The 21,230-nt window shown below is 34.8% G+C and overlaps 3 protein-coding genes across 3 annotated transcripts; all 3 read right to left on the bottom strand.

The window, feature by feature from the left end:
* Positions 1–3,135: 3,135 nt before the first annotated feature.
* Positions 3,136–9,647, bottom strand: LOC110726079 (agmatine deiminase-like). The gene is made up of 11 exons (XM_021905533.1): positions 9,496–9,647; positions 8,452–8,550; positions 7,858–7,971; positions 7,668–7,757; positions 7,460–7,544; positions 7,022–7,077; positions 6,825–6,903; positions 6,272–6,406; positions 5,368–5,600; positions 4,498–4,656; positions 3,136–3,537 (listed from the first exon to the last, which is right to left on the bottom strand). The coding sequence occupies exons 2-11, from the start codon at positions 8,536–8,538 to the stop codon at positions 3,451–3,453; spliced, it is 1,125 nt and encodes a 374-aa protein (XP_021761225.1). The 5' UTR covers positions 8,539–8,550; positions 9,496–9,647; the 3' UTR covers positions 3,136–3,450.
* A 2,522-nt stretch (positions 9,648–12,169) lies between these two features.
* Positions 12,170–14,892, bottom strand: LOC110726080 (H/ACA ribonucleoprotein complex subunit 2-like protein). The gene is made up of 4 exons (XM_021905534.1): positions 14,618–14,892; positions 14,425–14,494; positions 13,480–13,585; positions 12,170–12,484 (listed from the first exon to the last, which is right to left on the bottom strand). Exons 1-4 carry the CDS (start codon positions 14,745–14,747, stop codon positions 12,323–12,325), a joined length of 468 nt encoding a protein of 155 aa, XP_021761226.1. The 5' UTR covers positions 14,748–14,892; the 3' UTR covers positions 12,170–12,322.
* A 3,790-nt stretch (positions 14,893–18,682) lies between these two features.
* Positions 18,683–19,969, bottom strand: LOC110726082 (homeobox-DDT domain protein RLT2-like). Its single transcript, XM_021905535.1, has 2 exons — positions 19,559–19,969; positions 18,683–19,418 (listed from the first exon to the last, which is right to left on the bottom strand). The coding sequence occupies exons 1-2, from the start codon at positions 19,704–19,706 to the stop codon at positions 19,105–19,107; spliced, it is 462 nt and encodes a 153-aa protein (XP_021761227.1). The 5' UTR covers positions 19,707–19,969; the 3' UTR covers positions 18,683–19,104.
* Between the last annotated feature and the right edge of the window lie 1,261 nt (positions 19,970–21,230).

Consider the following 21,230-nt stretch of genomic DNA (forward strand, 5'->3'; position numbering starts at 1 on the left):
ACCACTCTTGTCTATAAACAGTGTACCTCCAAGCACTAACCACAAGTATCCATTAAGCTGATCACTAAACTCCCGGTCAACCACCAATGTCGACTCAAAAATCTTATCAGTCAACACCCCACTACCCTGCCAAATCGTCTTTGTGCCGCAAATCTCAGACAAATCATCTGGAGTCATATCCATGGTGATCGAGCACGCGTCCCGTAACACGTCCATGCTAGGAGTAGTGGTGACCATATTGCCTTCGACACGTAACCCAAGTATGTTGTACACGTCGTGCAACAAGATCGTAATCTCCCCAAATGGCATATGAAAGGTGTTCGTATCTGGCTGCCATCTCTCAACAAAAGCAGAAATCGGCGGCCAATCAAGTCTTTTAAACATCAGGCCGGGCAAGTGAGACAACCAACTACCATCAATCACCCCGAGGTTCTCCACTGATTGACGACCTCGCCAAGTAAACAAGTCAGAACATAACTTTGTCCTACTCGAATAGCGCAAAACACTACGCTCCTGCTCGATCCAGATATATCGTGCCACGTGACCACCAAAACTAGGGATAACAGTCCCATCCTCAGGACCACCCGGCATCGGTTCCTGCACTAACCATGCCTCTGCTGGTAGTAGGCTGACTCGATCCACTACCAACAAATCTCCCAAACTGACCCGTATATACCGTATGGTAATCCCGAGGGTCCGGTTCTTCATCACGGTCATCAGCATGACTAGCCGAGAATTCGTCTTCCTCGTCAGATGTAGGTGTTCCACTCGCAGAGTACAAGGGCCGACTACTACCAGACTGTGGGTCCCCCGACCAACCACTAGTAGACCCGTATTGCTGCTCGGGCTGAAACGGTGCTGAACGAGTTGATTGTCTCCTAACAGACACATTCAGACGTCGTGATATTGCATGTCGAGCACCAGAACCCTCGATCTACATAAAATAAGTACAAAATCCGATTTTAATAATAATAATAATAATAATAATAATAATAACACCAACAATCATAATCATAATCATAATAACAACAACAAAAAAATTAAAATTAACAACAACAACAACAATCACCATAATAACAATAATAATAACAACAACAACAAAAAATAAAGTTAACAACAACAACAATAACCATAATAACAATAATAAGAACAACTACAACAACAACAACAACAAATAAAATTAACAACAACAACAATAACCATAATAACAATAATAATAACAACACGAATATCAACAACAATAATACTAATCATAATTAAAAAAAATAATAATAGTACTACTAATAACAATAATAATAATAACTATTATTATTATAATAACAACAAAAAAAAAATTAACAACAACAATAACCATAATAACAATAATAATAATAAAAACCCTAATATCAACAATAATAATAATAATAATAATAATAATAATAATAATTAAAAAAATAATAATAGTACTACTAATAACACTACAAAATTTGCTTCAAAAAAAAATAACACTACAAAATAACAACAAAAATAACAAAATTCAAAAAAAATAATAAAATAAATAAACAACAACAACAATCATCAAAATAATAGTTAACATAATAATAAAAATAACAACACAAAAATCAACTAAAAATAACAATAATAAAAATAGAAATAATTCCAATCAGAATTTTTTTTTAAAAAAAAAACATATTATTCACGGAAAAAAAAATTACAAAACGGAACCTGGGAGGATTCGCCCAGAAATTCCGGATGGACCTGGGAGGATTCGCCTGGATTTTCCGGATCCTCCTAAGTACTTCCGGAAATTTTAGGCGGAAGTTAGATCCGCCCAGAATTTCCGGAAGTACCAAGGAGGATTCGGATTTTTTTAGGCGAAACCTCCTTGGTACTTCCGGAAATTCTGGGCGGAAGCCTAGAGGTTCCGTTTTAAAAAAAAAAATTACCTGCTCGCCACCAAAGCCGCCACCGCCGCCCAAACTCCTCCCTTCGAATGTAAGCCTTATTCGCCTCGAATTACCCATCCTTTTTTGTGTTTTTTATGATTGTTGTTTTTTTTTAATTAACAAAAAAAATTTCAGATTTATATTTTCAAGTATTTTAGAGAGTTAGAGAGTAAGAGAGATAGTGAATGAGGTAAGATAGTGAGAATGTGAGTCGTATAGTGGAAAAAAACGTATTTAAATGTTAGGGGTAAAATTGGTACTTCATACAAAAATGCGAGCGTTATCCTATAAAATGAGAGTGACGTTTAACAATGCCCTATAAATTACCAAGTAATAAGATGAAGTTAAACTTGTATTGAATGATGAATCATTTTATTACACATCTTTTATCTTAGAAATGGTATAGGATCTTATATCGACATTATTGGATAACCTAGCCCTTAAACCAATTTTGGTGCAAACGGGAGGCTAGGCCTCACAAGACATGTAGAATTGTAAACAACCACCATGATTAAAAAAAAACTTTACTATATTGATGTTTGTTCTTATTGGTTTATTATCACAAGACATATAGACAACCACCTTGATCCACGTAGACATTTATCACCCACTTGTTAAGTATTGTGGGGCACCTTGACGTAACACATACTTATAAGTATTCAATAATACTCACCACATCATATTCCAAGTGTATAATTTTGTTACGCTTACAAAGACCTTAATTATAATTTTGAATTTTATGTCAATGAAGCGAGTTTTCTCAAATATAAATCGGAGATGTTAACTTATATTGACTTTGCAAGTATTAGGTCGAATCAAAGCCACTTATCCACACTAAAAACAAGTTTTTATACCGGAACATAAGCCTTAAGCAATGCTTGAAATTTTAGCATAGTAGTCGAGTTTATGGGTAAACAACAAAAGTTTCGCAAAATCACTTGAAATTGAAAGCCAAAATTGAAATTGTTGGGTATTGGTCAAGTTTTCTTGTCATTTTATGAATTTCGATAAATTGTTGTTAATATATTTAGGAAAAATTAACCAATTAATCAATTGTTGTGAAGAAAAAAACGGATTTTTTCTTTACCACCACTATACAAAAGGGCAACGTGCAATCATATAGTTACTCATAGGACTATAGGGTGAGCTCCGAAGAAGAAAGAGCGATATAAGTTTGTGGGGTGTATGTTTTCTTTGATACAGTATAACTGTATAAGATTATGAGCACTTTCGCATTGTTTCACTTTCAATATATAACACTAAAAGTTAGTGTTTAAAACAAACAACTGCTTTAATTTTCCATACTTAATGCAAGTATCGCATGCATATAGGAGTAGTAATAGGACTAGTAAGAAAAAATTAGTCCTAGTATAGATCAGCCAGATCCGTCCTAAAATGATCGCCTTATACAATGTATATTGTTCGCTTCTTGTTATTAAAAGGGGAAACAACCCGAAGCCAAGCTTCAGGTAAACTAAATAACAGGTAATGGAAGGCTCTCAACTCGTAGCACTCCTGCTAAAGTTTACTTCGTAGCTGGCTGCTGTTGGGTAATGCAATGTATATTACCGCCTGCCAAAACAATTTCTCTTGCACCTTCGATTTTTACTACCTGTAGAAACCCGTTGTCATAGTTAGTTTTCTTCGAAAGACAATTGCTTTAGAAGGATACATATTAGAAAGTTTATGATTATGTTGAACACAATCCTCATACAAAATCAGCCACTTTAGTGTTTGATCATCTTTAGCAAACTCAAATGATAAATCGAAGCAGTCCTCATGCAAGGGTACAATTTTATTGGCCATTGGACCTCAGAAAGGAGAAAGGAGGCAGGGAAAAGGCAAATACAAATACAGAGTAGTCTATACTGTATCGAGACACAAGGAGAGAGGGAGGAAGCTATAAGTGTAGCATTTGATTGTCCCTTTGCATTTCATATAAGCTTTTGCTTCAAAAACAAAGGCCTGCCAAAGATGTTAATAGATGGGATTCTTACTAATATCTATTCTTCATCAAATTTATCATTTTGGAGAAGCAGACAGTAAAAGATGAAGGACGCAAACACAAATTCCAATGAACTTTAATTTTTTCTTGGTCCAGAGGGTAGTGGTATCTCTAACACCTAAAGAAGATAAAAATGTCAAATGTGGATGCAACACAGGCTCACCCATACCTGATGCAAATTAATTCCACTTTGAAGGAAGGGTGGATAAGATTCGAACCCGTGACCTTTGTGTCACGCTAGCTCCGATACCATGTTAGTGGACCAACTCAACCAAAAGCTTAAGCTTATGGTTGAGGCCCAGAAATATGTTTTATACTCTATCACACATAAATCTGGCTTTGTTACCCACATATGACATACCTTGACCACAACGCATTGGACACATATACTAAAATTACTCATAAACTCAATTAACACAGTTTGAGTGGTGGCAAGAGAAAATCTGAACGAACAAAAAGACAGAACGGAGGAGGAGAGAGTATGTGTGAGAAGGAAAATAAAGATGAAGAACAGACAAATATTGGATAATGAAGCAAAAAAAACATGAATTGTCTGTGCATATTTACCTCGTAATCTGGAAAGGCTTTTGATAAAACACGAACAGCTTCATCGTCCCACTTCTTATCTCCAAATTGAGGAGTTATAATCCCTCCATTGGCAATGTAGAAATTTACGTAAGATGCAGCAAGTCTAGTACCAGGCTCTCTTGGTTTTGCCTCACCATCCTAACACATTAGACAAGCAAACTCAATATAAGTACAAGAGATGTACAATCATCAAAACTTCATATTGTAGAAGTCTGCAAATAAACATGTGTATACATGCTGATCCCTTCGGCTTAGCTCTCTATCCACTAGGATGAAATAACGATTATGCATTCGGCCTTGATTGATAGTTACCAATCATAAGATCAAGAAAAACAGAAAGCAATATGATTCAACCAGCCCAACCACAGTTTATGCAAAAGAACCAAGCGCAAATATAAGGGGATATCATCATTTGCACTTTTGCAGTCACTTTCCAAACAATGAATTCATATTTATCTAGGTAGGCTCACTATAAGCAAGGGACAGAAGTCCTAGCTTGGTGTGATGGGATTCAAATGCCTGCAACAAGGCATTATGGAAACAGGTCGACTAATTGACAATGAATAATCATACTACAAGGTGGAAAAATTAGGGAAAAAATAAAAATCAAGTCATCCAAAACAGGAAATCATCAATGTCTTTATTGTTAAAGAAAGACCAATCACATTTAACATCTGACAGAAATCCAGAGTCACGTGTTATTTTCAAGCGAAAAGCTGAAACTTCATAATTTTTAGCACTACATAATACACATTAAGTGTTATCTAAACAGAATGGAATGAAGCGCTTAGAAGGATGACCAAGAAACAGAGTTACGAACTTGTCTACATAAGAACCCAATCTACTCACCTGGATGATACCTGCTGATTCCTCGTCTGTCATATACAATGGACCGGGGATATGAAGTTTCACTACTTCTAATTTTCTACCGTTGGCATCTGTGGCATTGGAGAGAACTGACAAGGCTTCAAGGGCTCGTTCATAATGTGGATCTGATTCATCATCTGTCCAGGATAATAGCACCACCCCAGGCTTCACAAAGCAGCACATGTTATCTATATGACCATTAGTATCATCATCGCCTGCACAAAAATTGTAACTAGTAAGATTCAGCAATTAAACCTTCATAAGACATGAAGAAAGCCACGCAAACTGCCCTCAACTCACAACAAAGGGTGCTTATCATATCAGCATATACCACCTTCACATGGAAGATAATAGAAAGATGTCAAAAAATTAAATTTGTAAGTAGCTAAACAAGTGGGTTTTGTTAGAAAAATTAACCTCTCAATATTACATGATTATGGTCATGGTGTCAACACATACAACATTAATTTTATTCCTCCATTTGATGAAAGAAAAAAACCTTCGCCACAAGAAGCCAAGACTACTTTTTGTGACTCCCTCCCCCAACACATGAACATAAACAACAAACAAGAGTATAAAAGAGAAGGGCACAGAATGGTATTTCAACATTCCCCAAAGATCTAGACAAGAATAGAAGATTAAATGTGATGACAACTGAGTATTATTCTATAATGTGCACGTACAAATTTGAACAGAGAATGATATTTTATCATCAATTATTAAATCATCTGCCACAACCTTTCAAAAAGTCTAGAATCTATATAACCTCAAGTGACAAATGAAAACTTTACTAAATTCTGAAGACCATGGTGGCATGAAATACAAAAATTTAGAAATAACAATATGTAATACTGCAGCATGTAATACATCTACAAAAATAAATTACCATGTAATCCTCGTGGAAGCCAGATAATCTTCTGGACCCCGAGGTATTCCTTAAGATTATCCTCTATCTGCTCTTTACTCATGTGAGGGTTTCTGTTTTTGTTTAGGAGGCATTCCTCAGTGGTGAGGCAAGTTCCTGATAGGAAAAGAGATTTAAAGAATGCAAAATATAAGCACTGTGAACACATTACAAATGAAATTCCAGTGAGAAAAAAGGAATTAGGATCCCCCTAAAAAAAGGAAAGAAAAACATGGATTGTAATACACGACTCACAGGTTATACTCTAACTGACAGTATCGAATGAATCTAAAACAATGGTAAATGAAACGATAAAATGTAAGAACTCTTGAAACAATGACTCACAAACATTGATACATATCATACTCAATAGTCAATAGATCAATTCCTTGCCAACCACCATCCGAAATTCCAAATCCCCTAAAAAGATACACAAGAGGACAATACTAGAAGAGTGCCGCTAAAAGGCTTCTCCCCTCTTAACAACTTTTTTCTTTTTTTTTTTTCTTTTTTTTTGGGGGGGGGGGGTGTTTACCTTCCCCGTCAACATGGATGCTTCCGCCTTCTAAGATCATAGAATGAGGAAATCTTGGCAATTTCTCAATTTCTAAAATCTGCCAGAAATAGCAAAAATAAGAAAAGCATTTAGATGAATAATGGTGAGCATATATGCACAATGGTGAACATCATCAGGGATCCTGACATAGTGACATTACTGACATACAAACTAACCTTCCTTGAAACAAGGATGTCATGACTCCAATCCGTATAACAGCCATCATCAACTCCTATAAGATATTACAAAAACAACCAAACTCAGGATAACATGATGTCTAAAGTTATAAAATCAATATATCTGTTAATCAACCCAAAAAAGGGAAGGAAAAAAAAAAAAAAAAAAAAAAAAGCCTACTACTTTGAAATAGCAATCCCTTCTATGTCAATTCAGACCCTAAGGATACAAATTACAAGGCCACAACTCCCAGTGTTATTAAGACAGAAGAGCACAATAGTTGAACATTACACTACCACAGATTCACAGAAGCTGGCAAATGCTAAAGCATAAACTTATTGTGCATTTGCATTGTAACACTAAGCTAAACATGTATTAGAAAAAAAATAGAATTTAGAACCTTATAGTGTCTGCTTAAGAATCATTATAGCACTTACCGCCCCAACTGTTGAAATTCCAATCAATTCCAGCTAAACTTTTCAAGGGAGCGCCTAAACTTGATACATTCTTCCTTACTACAAACTGAACATTATAAATGTAAACTAAATTCAATGCTCAAATATAAAAGGAGTTGTAAAACCAAGAAAAATCAAGGGCCTGAACAAAAAAAAGAAAAACACTGAAAGACAAGATGAAAAAACTCACAGTAGGTCCTGAATCACGAAACCAGGAATCATTCATACTCATTTCTACAACCCTGACATTAGGAGGTAATTGACTCCTTGCATTTGTCCACTGTAGAGTTAATACAGAACAGCTCTCAATGGCAATGCAAAAGAACATCAACTACTATATTCGTAGTAAAAGCAAAACTTGAATTAAAACACCATCTAACCTGAGTAGGGCTAGCACATACAGTGACTGGCTCAAATTTTGATATTGCAGTTGCTACTTTCGCAAATACGTTCTGAGCAGGGACTGCATTATCTCGCCAATTATCTGGCCGTTCCTATTAAAGCCGATATCCATAACAATTACATTATCAATGAGCACAGAAATGAACAACATGCTGGTTTTTTAATTCAACATTGAAAAATCTGCTTTACTAGCACAAAATCAACACCATTCACCCGTAGCATTACAATAAAAACAAAATTTTCAAATTGAAAGTAAACCTAATAGCAACACCCATTTCCGACTTCACACAAAAATTGAATACATGAGCTATTCAGTAAGATTATTCAATTCAGTCCACTACAATTCAACTTCATTTTTTTTATTTTTAATTTGATAACTTAGTCAGCACCAATATACTAACTAGATGAGCTTATACATCAAGAAGCAACAGATTAATTAACATATTATAAAATGCAAAGTTACGCAAATGAGATCATATACTCGGGAGCATGATGCTAACAAAAGAAGAGTAAATAAACCGGAAACGAAAAGTATTATAGGAATTAGTAAGGAAAGCAAAGAGTTTCTTTACCGGCCATCCTAACCAACAATGGGAATGGGGTTCCCATTCAGCAGGCATCCAGTACCCATTTTCTGCTGGAGTACCTATGTCCTCCATCTTTATCTTTTACTGAAAATATCCAAAACAACCAAAAAAATAAATTTTTTCTTACTTTCTTATAACAAAAGCACTTCCTTCAAAGTTGTAACACTTGGGGAAAAGGCTACAAAAGCATGAATGGAATATTAAGAGAATAATATATGCAGTCAAGCCAGTAGACCACCACTGCCCACTGGACGTATTATAAGTTACTCCATCCATCCCATTATATAGTTTCAGTTTGTGTTTTTCCACGATATTTAAAAAATAGGAGAGAATATGAATGGAGTGCATTAATAAAAGTGAAAAGTACAATTACAAAAGTTAGAGAGAAAAGTGGAAAAAAAATAAGAGTAAATTAGAAAATTTAATAAATAAAAAATTGAGAGCGTCTTTGCATACTATTAAAAATAGAAACAAGAATAATATTTTGAATCTCTAAAATACAAAAACATAAACCAAGACGGAGGGAATATAACAATAAATCAGAGTGAAGGATACGTTAAGTGGTTAGAGCTCCCCTCCCGATCCCATGCCTAGGATTGATTCTCATCACCGCCCATGTGGCTCTCTAAAAAAAAAAAAAAAAACACTACTGAAATAATTTAGGGTGAACCCCTTTTCCCCACCAACCAAGCTATCTTTAAAGCTTTGTTTGGTCCACTCAAACAACCCATTTAACACGCTAACGCCAATGGAGGAGGTTCCGCCGTTGTCGGCGACAATGCTTCGCCGGGAAACAATTTGCTGCAATTTTAATTGATTTCTAATTTTTGGGTTTTCAATTAATTTCTGGGTTTTTGCTGAATTTGAAACTTTGCATTATCAATAAATTAATATAATAGTTTAATCCGGAGTACTCGGGAAAGAAAAAAAAAAAAACTGATTGAGAAGTGGATTTACAATAAAAATCAAAAAAACATAAGAACAAATAAACAATTGATAAAATTGAAATATAATGAATAAGTAACTTACGGAGTAGAGTATCTTTGTTTGAAGCTTAAAATTTAATTAGAATTGCGAACGGAGAGGGGGGCGCAGGGAGGAAAGGCAGAGGATGAACAGAGTGCATTCACTGTATTTATATCGTAGGAACTAATGTAGGAAGTAAATAACAAGTACAGAGTAGCTTTATAAAGCAAAACATAACATTATTATTTAAGTTTTTAAACGAGATTATTAAATTCATTTCTGACCGAATCTACTGCTATCAAACAAATACTCCGTAAACAACAAAGAGAATGTACCTAGTAACTTGTAAGTACTACCTCGGTTCCCTCTATTCTTTATGTTAAATCGTTGCACATAACTTATAATGAATGTAGTATTATCCTGAGCCAAAAGTAAACATATAAATAGAATGATTATAAACAACCACCACCAATAATGTAATACATTAGTCACCCAATTTGACGCAATTATCACACTCCCTCCGTGTTTTTTTAAGTGTTAAAGCTTGACCGGCATATAGTTTTAGGCAATTTAATTGACTTAAATAAAATAAGAGGTAAATGGGGTACTTGGAGTATTAAAAAATTGTAAAAGAAAGATAGTGGAGTTAATAGTTATTGAAAAGTAATGAATGTGAGAGGAAAAATAGTAGTGGGCTTGGGTGGGGACCATAAGAGGAGAGAAAAATAATATTTTAATGTAGCTTTTGGCCAAAAAAGGAAGTGTAACACTTAAAAAAACACGGCCGGAAATGGGAAGTGTAACACTTAAAAAAACACGGAGGGAGCATTCACATTAGGCTACAAAAATCATAACAAATTTCTCTTAATTAAGGGCATATTCTCTTCAACTTAATTTCAGTTCAATTCATTTCAGTTCCAATCCGTTCAGTTCATAATTTTCTTCTCTCCTAAATAGTTCAGTACAGTACAGTACAGTTCAGCTCAAATCAGTTCAGTTCAGTTCAATACAGTTCAGCTCCAATCAGTTTAATTGAGTTTAGCTCAGTAAATCAGAACAAGCCCTAAACTTGGCAATCCTGACCTGACCCGACTCGAATGATCCGACCCGCGACCTGGAAAATGACATGAACCCAAACTGAACCCACACCCGACTCGAAATGGAGTTGACTCGAATGTGATGCGATGCCTAAACATGGGCAACGGGTCGTGTCGTGCCTGGCCGTGTCGCGGTGGGGTCGTGCCGTGCCGTGCTGGCTCCGCCGTGCCTGAAATTGGCACACCCCAGCCCACGGCACGGCCCACATACCTTGCGGGCCGTGCCGTGCCGGGCCGCGGGCCAAATCATGCCACCCTTTTTAATTTTTTTTTTTTTTAATAAATGAAAAAAAAACGAATTAAACGATATATATTTTTTTAGTACAACTTAATATATGTGATTAATTTATGTTTATGTTAATGTTAATATAATTTGTTTACATTTTTTGACCAACTTTATTTTAGTTTAGGTTATATAAATTATTTATCTAATTAATAATTATGTTTAAGTTTACATAAACAAATAAAAACAATTTTATTAATTTAGCAAAAAACAACAATGCATATAATAAAAAAAAATATACGAGTGCGATAATCCGAAAACACAAAAAATTGAAGAATAACTTATTTTATTATATGACGGTAGCCGGTACGAATGTACGATAATTTAATAATATAAAATAATTAATGATAATTAAAAATCGTACAATAATGATAATTAATAATACGTGTCGGGTCATGCCTGGCGGGCTTGTGTCGTGCCGTGCCCGGCCATGTTTCGTGTCGTGCCGGCGGATCGTGCCAGCGTGCCGGCCACCGTGCTACGTGCCGTACCCGTGCCGATTTCCGAAAAAGTGTTCACGGCACGGCCCACAGGTAGGCCGCCATGCCGTGTCGTGCCGGAGTCGTGTCGGCACGGCCCGTGCCCATGTTTAGCGATGCCCAAAATGACCCGACTCGAAATTGACCCAAAACCCAAACTTAACCCAACCCGAAACTCGAAGTAACCCAAATTGATTTTAACCCGGATTAATTGACCCGAATCGACCCGACCTAAAGTGACCCAATTCCTGGAGTGAATAGGGTGAAATGGTTAGGGCTTCTTTCTTTCTTGATAAATAAGGTTAGTCACTTTTTTTTTTTCGATTTTACTTTCTTCTGACTCGACCCAAATTAACTCGACCCAAAATTAACCTGAAAATTGGTCTTAAAAATTGACCCGACCTGACTCGACTTGAACTGACGCAATCCGAATTTGACTCGACCCAACCCGAACTTTACCCAAAGTGCTAACCCGAAACCCGAATTGACCTGACCCGACCCGAATATTTGCTGATCCAAAATTGACATGACCCTAACAACCCGTTTGCCGGGTCTAACAAGCCCTAAAAATATCACGTTAATTGAACATAACCAAATTCGAGAAACATAAACGATCATTGTAAAAAGTTAGAAGCTCCTTAAATATGAAAGCGTAAGCTGGGGACTGGGGTGGCCGTGGGTGGTGTCAACAATAAAAAGTGGCCGTGGGTGGTGTCAACAATTAAAAGAATCTATCCCATGCCGCCACCTAGTTGGGTGTTTTTTTTTTTTTTTTTTTTTTTTGAGTGAGCTGAATTCAATATCAGAAATGGGTTCCTTCATGTGAAATAATTATACTAGGTATATATCTGCCTGCTTGCTCAGGGTAAACGCACACACAAAAAAAAGGGGGCAATTAGCATACCCTTACCACATAAAAATGATACAGAGAGAAGTTTGGGGTCATTGATTATATTACTACATCAAGAAAGAGTACAAAAACAATCCTAAGCATTTCTCAGATCATCTTTCTATTCATGCTAAAGGGTTTTTCAAAACATAGATGATGTCAATTCACGAATCTCTGATGAAACTTGTTCAGATTCTGACTTCAATTTCTCTTGATCTTCCTGGCTTAGTTCCCCCTTTGCTGGCTTGTTTAGCACCAACACACAGCAGGTCGGTCGCTTAGTTGCCCCAGCGCTTGCAAGATCCTGGAAAAGATAACATACATTAGAAAGAACATCCTTTTCCCAAACTACAATTATATGACAGAGTAGTTGCGCATCGGGGAAATCAACCTACTAATATTGCCAGCCTAAGAAGATTAATTTTGAATTTTGAACCCCCAAAGAAAATCCTCATCATATAATACATCCATACTATGATCACCACCAGCAAAAGAGCTTTTTTTAGATTGGCCTAGCAAAAGTTTCTTAATTTTCACTCACAAGTGTATATGGGGAGGGGAGAGGCTTTTCTTACGCATAAATCAGAGAAATAAGACAGAGCTATAAGTGATATAACAACATAAAATAAAAACGAAAAATAGAAACCTCACGTCACAAAAGAAAGCCTTGGAATATCTCAATTAGGGGCATGCATACACAGGGCAGCAGGGTCGGCATTTCAGGAAGCTTGAAACTGTTATGATTTTACAGAAAATACAATAGCAAAGAATGCAAAGGAATTGCTACGTGCCAAATGAGTGGAAGGGCATCAAATATCGATAATTAAGATCCACTCAGCCTCAAATCAAAACTATGCAATATGGAAATCGACTTGTCTCACTATCATTTCTATCCTTTTGCCCTCTGCTCTTTCACCCCTTTCTCACTCTATTCTCATGTTTTTCCACGGTCTTAGAGACAGTTGAAGACCCTGTTTTGCAACCTCAATTCTCCAACAGAAGCCACTCAAAGCATATACATATTGGGTGATATGAAGGAAGCAACTAGGCATGCAGCATATAATGGTGTTATTTCCTAATGCAATCATGATAGTAACAAGGATTGTACAAAAGCAAACATGAAAACCAAAAACTGGTCCAGAGGGGCAAGCCAGGCAGCATACAAGTAAAAAAAAAACAAAAGCAAGTAAAATAAGGGAAAGTTACTAAGTTAGACAAAGAGTCTTATGCAACATTATGAAAGATAACATATGTTAAAATAATACACAGAGTAATAAAGAATGGTCTACTACAACTTACTTCTTTAGAAGGAACATATACGTAAGGAATTTCTGATTCTTCGCATAAGATTGGAACATGAGTGATGACATCAATTGGCGATATGTTTCCAGCAATCACACAAATTCTGCATCCACCCAATTAAAAAAGTCAAAACTACCATACTGAGGACTGTATAGCCCAAGGAAAGCTGAGACATTAATATTATTAAAATGATGGCCAAAACAAGAAGAAAACCACAAACTTCAGACAGAAACAAGACAAGCAAGCATCCTAGGACTAGAAATCTGATAGCTGAAGTATATAATAGCTAACAGAGTTACTGTCATTTGATCCTTCACACCTGTTTAATTGGGATTATCACATTACAAAAAGTTTATCCATCAATGAAAAGTGAAACTATAGCCAAATTTATTAAAAAAACATAATAAAACAAACTGGGGATGTTATACAGTGTTATCTGACATTCAAATTCCGAAAATTTGATCAGGAGGAACAAGGGAGAATATAAACATAATAATAACCTAATCCTACAACATTACCCAAGCAAAACCCCAAATCACACTGTATAAACCAACTTCAAATACAAATACTCGTCACTGTAACAAACAAGAAAATTTTCAATTGGTATCGTCCAACATCCACCCCACCAGCTCATTTCCGATCCATATAACATGCACAATCCACACAATGTCATCTTTCCCCTAATCCACAAAAACCAGCACATGGTTGATAATTGCTAAATCCATGACAATAACGCAATAACTTCAAACTCGATTCGAAAGCCAACATGTTGAGCTTCCACCATAGCAGTCAGCACATGAACAACTCTATCTATTAACAACAATGTAAAATTAACAAAAACCTAAACCACCATATTCAAGCAAGAGTATACTAATTCCTACATAATCAATTAATTAACATCAACATTATACATAATTACAAAGTAAAACATTGGAAATATACCCTTTATGACCGCGTCTGATACTCTTGACAACTTCCTTAACTCCTCTCTTCAAACATTTGTGCTCAGCAGCTGAAAAAATTCAAAACCACCAACAACAAAGTCACAATTAAATCTTCAAATCCAAAAAAAATAAATAAAAAAAATATCAACAAAAAATAAATAAAAAAAATTGCGAGAAACATTGAAAATTACCTCGGCGAATAAGTTTGTAAGTGCGTTTGCAGAGCTTTTTACCGGCAAGAGGTTTAGCAATGGGAGCGAGAGCTATGGCCTTCTTCTTCTCCTTGTGAGCTGACTTCTCAGTTTCACTATCGCTTCCCATTTTCTCTCTCCTCTCGCTTGATTGATGGTGCTGTTGCAGAGATGGCGGAAGAAAATTAGGGTTTAGGGTTTATGTGATTTGGGGGGGATGAAAAGAAAGGGGGTTATAGAAGGTGGAAGACAAAGGTTTTAGGAGGCTGGCTTTTGTTGAGGTGGGCTCAGGATTTATTCATAGGCCTAGAATTAGCCTGCTATTGTGTTATGTTTTTACGGCCCGATCGGTAATTAGCGGGTAACTGGTTATTAAGAGTCGGTTGCATTGATTGATTTGACTAGCACTCTAACAGAAAAAAGTATGTGCTATTAAAATTACATGATAGTATGTTTAAGTATTTGTTTTACTGAGTGTCTAATGTGTGTCCATGGGCACATGTTAAATTACAAAATTAAAGGATTTTCTAACATGTGCCCACTTTGTTTCATTACTTGAACATGTAGAAAGAACAAACAAAGACATTGTTATTTGGGTGGAAAGGTGTGTAAGCCGTGTAACCATGGTGACTTCAAGATATGATTGTCATTTGGTGAATGATGTGAAAGTCCCATTGATTAAGGAGAGAATGTCACGTGACATGTAAATGTATTTCATAATGCTTTTAATATGTGGTATAGACATATACTCTGTAAATAATTCGTGATTTGTACACTCGGGTGTACCATGCGCATAGTACACCCAAGCAAAAACGACATCCTCTTCTTCATAAAACGCATGCATCAAATAAGCTTAAAAAAAAGCGGAAAGAACATCATGTTAGTAAATAATGTACATGCATATTCTAAAGAACATCAAGTCAAAATAAAAAGAACGCGAGATTTTCTCAGCATAAATCTTTAATTACGGAAAAAGATGTAGTCATGATGCATATTAACTGATAAAATCTTTACAAAATTTATCATTTTCCAAAATTAGTTTTGCTCTCTCTCCGAAAATGCAGTTTCTCATATTTTTATATAATTCTCTAACATTTCACATAAAAATAATTTAAGATTATTTTTTATTGGAAAAATTGTTAAAAATAAAAATAATCTCAACTTTGATCGGTTCGCTCAAAATAATCCCAACTTTTGATTATTTTTAAATAATCCCAACTTCAAAGAGTATTCGCTCGAAATAGACCAAAATACTTATAACTGGTTAAGTAGGTAATTTTTTTATTTATGTGACACTTGTCACCCTATGAGTGGATGAAAATAAAAAAAAAGTAAAAAAATAGAAAAAAAAAAATTAATCATACAAAAACCAGAAAAAATTTTTAAAAAAAACCAGAAAAATTTAAAAATAAAAATAAAAATAGAAAAAAAAATATGGAGTACCGAAAAAATAAAAATAAAAATAGAAGAATTCCCAAACCACCAGCCCCCCACCCCTCACCCCCGCCGATTTCCCCCTCCCCTTGTTAGCCGCCAGCCACCCTCACCCAGCTTTCCCCACCCTCCACCTCTACCCATTATCTCCAACCAAAAGCCCCACCCCAACTCCCACACTCAGCCCCACCCCGACTCCTACATTGAGCCCCACCTCGACTCCCACCTCAAACCACCCCCCCAAAACCAACCCCTTCCTCGGAATTACCCCTTCCCCCAATTTTCTGGCACCGTACCCCTAACCCTAATTTCGCACCCATAAACCCATTAAACCAAAAAAAATCTGAAACCCTAAAAAACGGGTTTTCTGGGTTAACGGGTTTTTGGGTAGGGAATTAAAATTGGGGGGCCGGAAAAAAAAGGGAGGGGGCAATTCCGAGCAAGGGGTCGATTTTTTTGGGGTGGTTTGGGGTGGGGATGAAGGTGGGAGTCGGTGGGATTCATGTTAAGGGTGGCAGTCGTGGTGGGATACGGGGTAGGGATGGAATCGGGCTGGGTGGAGGGAATGTGAGTGGAGTTCGCCGTCGAATAGGGGTGGGGAAACTCCGACCAGGGCTAGCCGCCGGCAGGGGGAGGGGAAGGGAGGTTGCTGGTGGGTAGGGGGGAGTTGGGTTTTTTATATATATATATATATATAATAATTTTAATTTTATAGTTTTTTTTCTTGTTTTTTTATTTTTCTTTTTTTAAAAAAAAATATTTCTGGTTTATTTTTTGGTTTATTTTTTATTTTTTCAAGTATTTTTATTAATTTTTTCTGGTTTTTTATATTTTTTTCGGCAAATCAGGGACTGACACGTGTCCCTTAACCTGGTATAATAGGTTACATGACCGGTTAGGTCCATTTTGAGCGAATACCCCCTAAAGTTGGGATAATTTAAAAATAATCTAAAGTTCGGATTATTTTGAGCGAACCGGCCAAAGTTGGGATTATTTTAAACAATTTTTCCTTTTTTATTTCGTTCATATTTTTCACTAATTATATACATAGTTATAATAGTCATTGTAGGTTCGGTTTATATGTTTCTTGCAATGTTCTATATGTGATTTAATAATGTTCTTTATTAGAAAACATGATTTACTTAGTTGTTTGTAATGTACAATTTATTTTTAAAACTATATTTGTTCTTTATGTCCATAATTATATCATCTAATGATTTTTTTTTATTGTATTATATATTTTAATACTTTATTTTAAATGTTCATGTTCCTTGATTGTAATTGCAATGTACTTTTATTGTCACATAATATTCATTGCTTATTGTAAATTGTTCTTTGAATTTTGTCTTTGGATCGTGGTAGGTATAATAATTAGGATGGATAGTAGAGATCGAAAAAATTGAAAGAATTGTGTTTTCGATCCAATTAGCCCAAATCCTTATTCTAATCTAACTCAATTAGCCCATCCTGTTCATGATTAGTTAATTGCTCATGGGCCTCTTACTTGCTTAACTCAATACCCTTGTGTGTGACCTCATGTGATCCATAATAACGAGCTTTAGACTATTTGAGTAGTCCAAAGATCATCGATCATAGTCTAACAACAGATGATGATGACCCAAAAGAACGAACTTATTTATATCTAGTAATTGCACTTATCGAAAACACAATTCTTTCAATTTTTCCGATCTCTACTATCCATCCTTTTGCATCCCATCTCCCCTATCATACTCTCATTTCCATTTTTATTCCCACCAACCTAATACAAGTATTACACACGTCTCCATCTAAAAACTCAAAAACTACCTAACCACTCCGACCAACCAAACCAATTATCTTGTTCATCAACCACCTTCTCTGCGGTGAAAGTTGAGGCATGCGAGCAAATACAAAAAATTTCGACCAATTACCCATGTTGTGAAAGATTGTAGCTTAGATAGTGGATTCCAATTTGGGCATAGCTATGATTGTTAATGCATTTATAACTTGGTTGTAGAACAGTTCATGAAATTAACTGGAACGAGCATGTATGATGACTTTAAATTAAATATAAAGTATAAAAATATTAGATAATGTGGTAAGAAAGAGCGGAATTTTTCTTGTGATTGCATATGTAGATTGATCCTTCTTGCACCTTTTGATGCTGATTTCTCTCCCTTTTCTTCAGTTATATTCATTTTTGATATTGTCTCTTTATTTGATTGTAGCTCTCTATATAAAAATCTTTAGAACACAATTGTGCTTTGCTTATCAATTGAAAACATGGCTTCTAGGCTATTTAGTTTACAAGTGTCTCCTCTATTCTGAAGGTGTATCAAATTATTTGTTTACCAGGTACACTAGACGCTATTGTACAATTGATCTGGTATGAAGTATTATTGGGATACTATAAATGAATGAGCACAAAAATAGGGCAAGAAGATCTTGTCAAGGCTTTTACGGCTCCATCATATAAGAGCTGCAAAATCAGACTCAGGGCCTGTTCACATTCATTTAATTTCAGTTCATTAAGATGGTTTAACCGACAGATTGGTAGTGCGTGTGAAATATAAAAGACTATGAAACTTTTTTGTTTCCATTCCAAATATCACAATAATTAGATATTTAAAAAGCAGGGGAAAGAAAATTACAAATATTGATGTACATAAGCATATTTTATTTAAATAAGAGAGAAAGTGCTACTTCGTATATGTCGTGATAACAAAGCAAATAAAGTTTGGACCTAAAAAAAAAGGAAAATTTGAGATACTTCCATAACATGGAGTACAACTTAAATTAACTTCCTATTGACCCGATCATAATATGCTTAATTTTATTTTTATCAAAGATCAATAGTTTTGTATTGAATAAACACTCTCATAATGCAAAACAAAAAGTGTGAATTGTATCAAGTATATCTTACACCTTGAACCAATAACACTCTTATAAATAAATTCACCTTTTATTACTAATTATGTTAATAACAAAAAAAATAGTAACAATTATTAGATTCACTCAATAATTTCTCGACAAACAAACTTGGTTAAGGGTTACTCGATAAGGAGTAATTCAAGTCATAACCTTGACCAAATAACTTGAGACCCAGACCCATGTTCATTACCCAACTCAGCACCCAACATCTCATCTTTGGGACCCACAGGAGCAGGTAGGATTGCCTGAGTAACAACAGCAGGAGGGCTAACCGTGGCAGTAGCAGCAGCAGCAGCAGCCCCCTTCTTTGCCCTCTTTCCTGAACCACTGCCACCTGCAGATTGCAGTTTCCTGTCCTTTAACCTCCTATGACAGAACCACATCTGTAAATTCCGATCAGTTAAACCTAATTTAACAGAAAGCTCTGCCCTTAATGCTTCTGATGGGTATGTCGCAACTGCAGCAACAAATCAACAAATAAATAATAAATAAATAAATAAAACAACCAATCAAACAATGAATATTATCAGAAACACTTCAAGATTATGATACATGATATATAAATAAAAACAAAATTGCAAGCAACAAAGAACAAACCTTGATAGGTTTTCTCAAGAACTTCAATTTGAGAAAGCGTATTCATCTTCCTCTTAGTTTTAGGCTCACCCCCACCAATACCTCCGCCGCCGCCACCACCACTTACAGGCGATTTCTTCTCTTCATCAGAACAACTCCCACCTTCCATTGCCAAATTCCCCCAATTTCAACACAAAAACCCTTGAAATCGACGAAAACCGATCTAAAATTACCAAATCGCAAAATCAACAAAAACCCAGATGAGCAAATACCCCAAATCGAATTGGGTATTTGCGAATCAACGCAAAAGAACAAAACTTGAATGAAAATCGGAAGTTAAGTATTTTGACAACGAATAAAAAAAAAAGGTAACAAAAAAAATATATATTACGAATATAAATTGGATTAATAACTAGGTTAAATCCTATGACATACAGTGATATTTATATATAAATATAATTATATATTAGTAAGTGATATGTTAGGGTGTGTTCTATCTGAACTTATCTGAATTTATTAAAACTTATTTTAGTTATAATTTGTATTTGGATAACCTTTATCAGAACATATTAAACCTGATCCGAACTTATCTGAACTTTACTAAACTAATCTGAAATTATTACACCTAAAATAAGTGAAAATGACGTGAACTAAACATACCCTTAATTTGATATTTGCAATTTTAATTGTAGCTTCCAATACAAAACTAAAACAAAGTAGCAAAAATTATAAGCAATATATTTTTTTTTATTATAAAACTAGGTTAAATCCCGTGCCATGCTCATAATTAAACTTTACAACAAAATTTATAAAGAATGGTGTTAATTCAACAAATTTATCCAAAAAAAATATTTGTAACAAAATAATAGTCTCTAATTAAAGATATTGATGGTCAAAGTTGTGTCTCAACAAATGTGCAAATTCAACCATAACTTTTAAAAAAACGGAGGAGCATAATATAATAAAATGATTTTGTTTAGTGGTTCTTATAAACGTTATGTATATTTGTAAGATTTATACAAAGTATCCTACCAAAATTATTATTCCTATTTTTAATTAAAATAAATTTTAAGTCGGAGGAAAAAGAATTATAATAATATTATGATAATCTTGGATGATGATATATGTCAATACCTTAATTTTAAACTATGTTAGTATATTTGTAACTAAATAAAAAAAAAAATTAATTGAGTATGATTGGATTAAATGTGTTGTCAAAATGGAAATAAGTATTTTAGTAGGTTATAAAATGGAAGTCATTAAAATTTGGCAAAAAAAAAAAAAAAAAAAAGGAAAGATGATTAGGCGGGAAAATTTTTTATAACATCGTGACAAGTGTCACTTTAGGTCCGCTTTTAGTATAGGTTAATTGACTAGGTTAAATCACGTGCCTACACGGTCATAATTAAACTTTACAACAAAATTTATAAAGAATGGTGTTAATTCAACAAATCGTGATAAGTGTCACTTTAGGTCCGCTTTTAGTATAGGTTAATTGATGATTGATTGATAGGTCACTAATTATTTAAAAATATTGTTTTTTGTTATATATTGCCTAATTTTTTATTAAGAAAGATTTGTGAATAAATATTTTATTTTAAATATAATAATTATCACGTGTTAATATGTACAAAAAAAGTATATGATTTTTGTAAATGATCTGTTTCCTTAATTAAAATATTTTTTTTAAAAA

Source organism: Chenopodium quinoa, unplaced genomic scaffold (genome assembly GCF_001683475.1).
Source record: "Chenopodium quinoa cultivar QQ74 unplaced genomic scaffold, ASM168347v1, whole genome shotgun sequence".
Classification (NCBI taxonomy): domain Eukaryota; kingdom Viridiplantae; phylum Streptophyta; class Magnoliopsida; order Caryophyllales; family Amaranthaceae; genus Chenopodium; species Chenopodium quinoa.

Bases quoted from the DNA above. Each gene is read 5' to 3' on its own strand.
- LOC110726080 (XM_021905534.1), bottom strand. From the start codon at position 14,747: ATGGGAAGCGATAGTGAAACTGAGAAGTCAGCTCACAAGGAGAAGAAG. The intron at 13,586-14,424 runs GTATATTTCCAA...GGGTGGATGCAG, and splicing joins ATCAGACGCGGTCATAAAGG to AATTTGTGTGATTGCTGGAA. The intron at 12,485-13,479 runs GTAAGTTGTAGT...TATCTTTTCCAG, and splicing joins TATATGTTCCTTCTAAAGAA to GATCTTGCAAGCGCTGGGGC.
- LOC110726079 (XM_021905533.1), bottom strand. From the start codon at position 8,538: ATGGAGGACATAGGTACTCCAGCAGAAAATGGGTACTGGATGCCTGCT. The intron at 7,078-7,459 runs GTAAGTGCTATA...AATATCTTATAG, and splicing joins GAATTTCAACAGTTGGGGCG to GAGTTGATGATGGCTGTTAT. The intron at 4,657-5,367 runs GTGAGTAGATTG...CTAATGTGTTAG, and splicing joins AATCAGCAGGTATCATCCAG to GATGGTGAGGCAAAACCAAG.
- LOC110726082 (XM_021905535.1), bottom strand. From the start codon at position 19,706: ATGGAAGGTGGGAGTTGTTCTGATGAAGAGAAGAAATCGCCTGTAAGT. The intron at 19,419-19,558 runs GTTTGTTCTTTG...TTGTTGCTGCAG, and splicing joins TCTTGAGAAAACCTATCAAG to TTGCGACATACCCATCAGAA.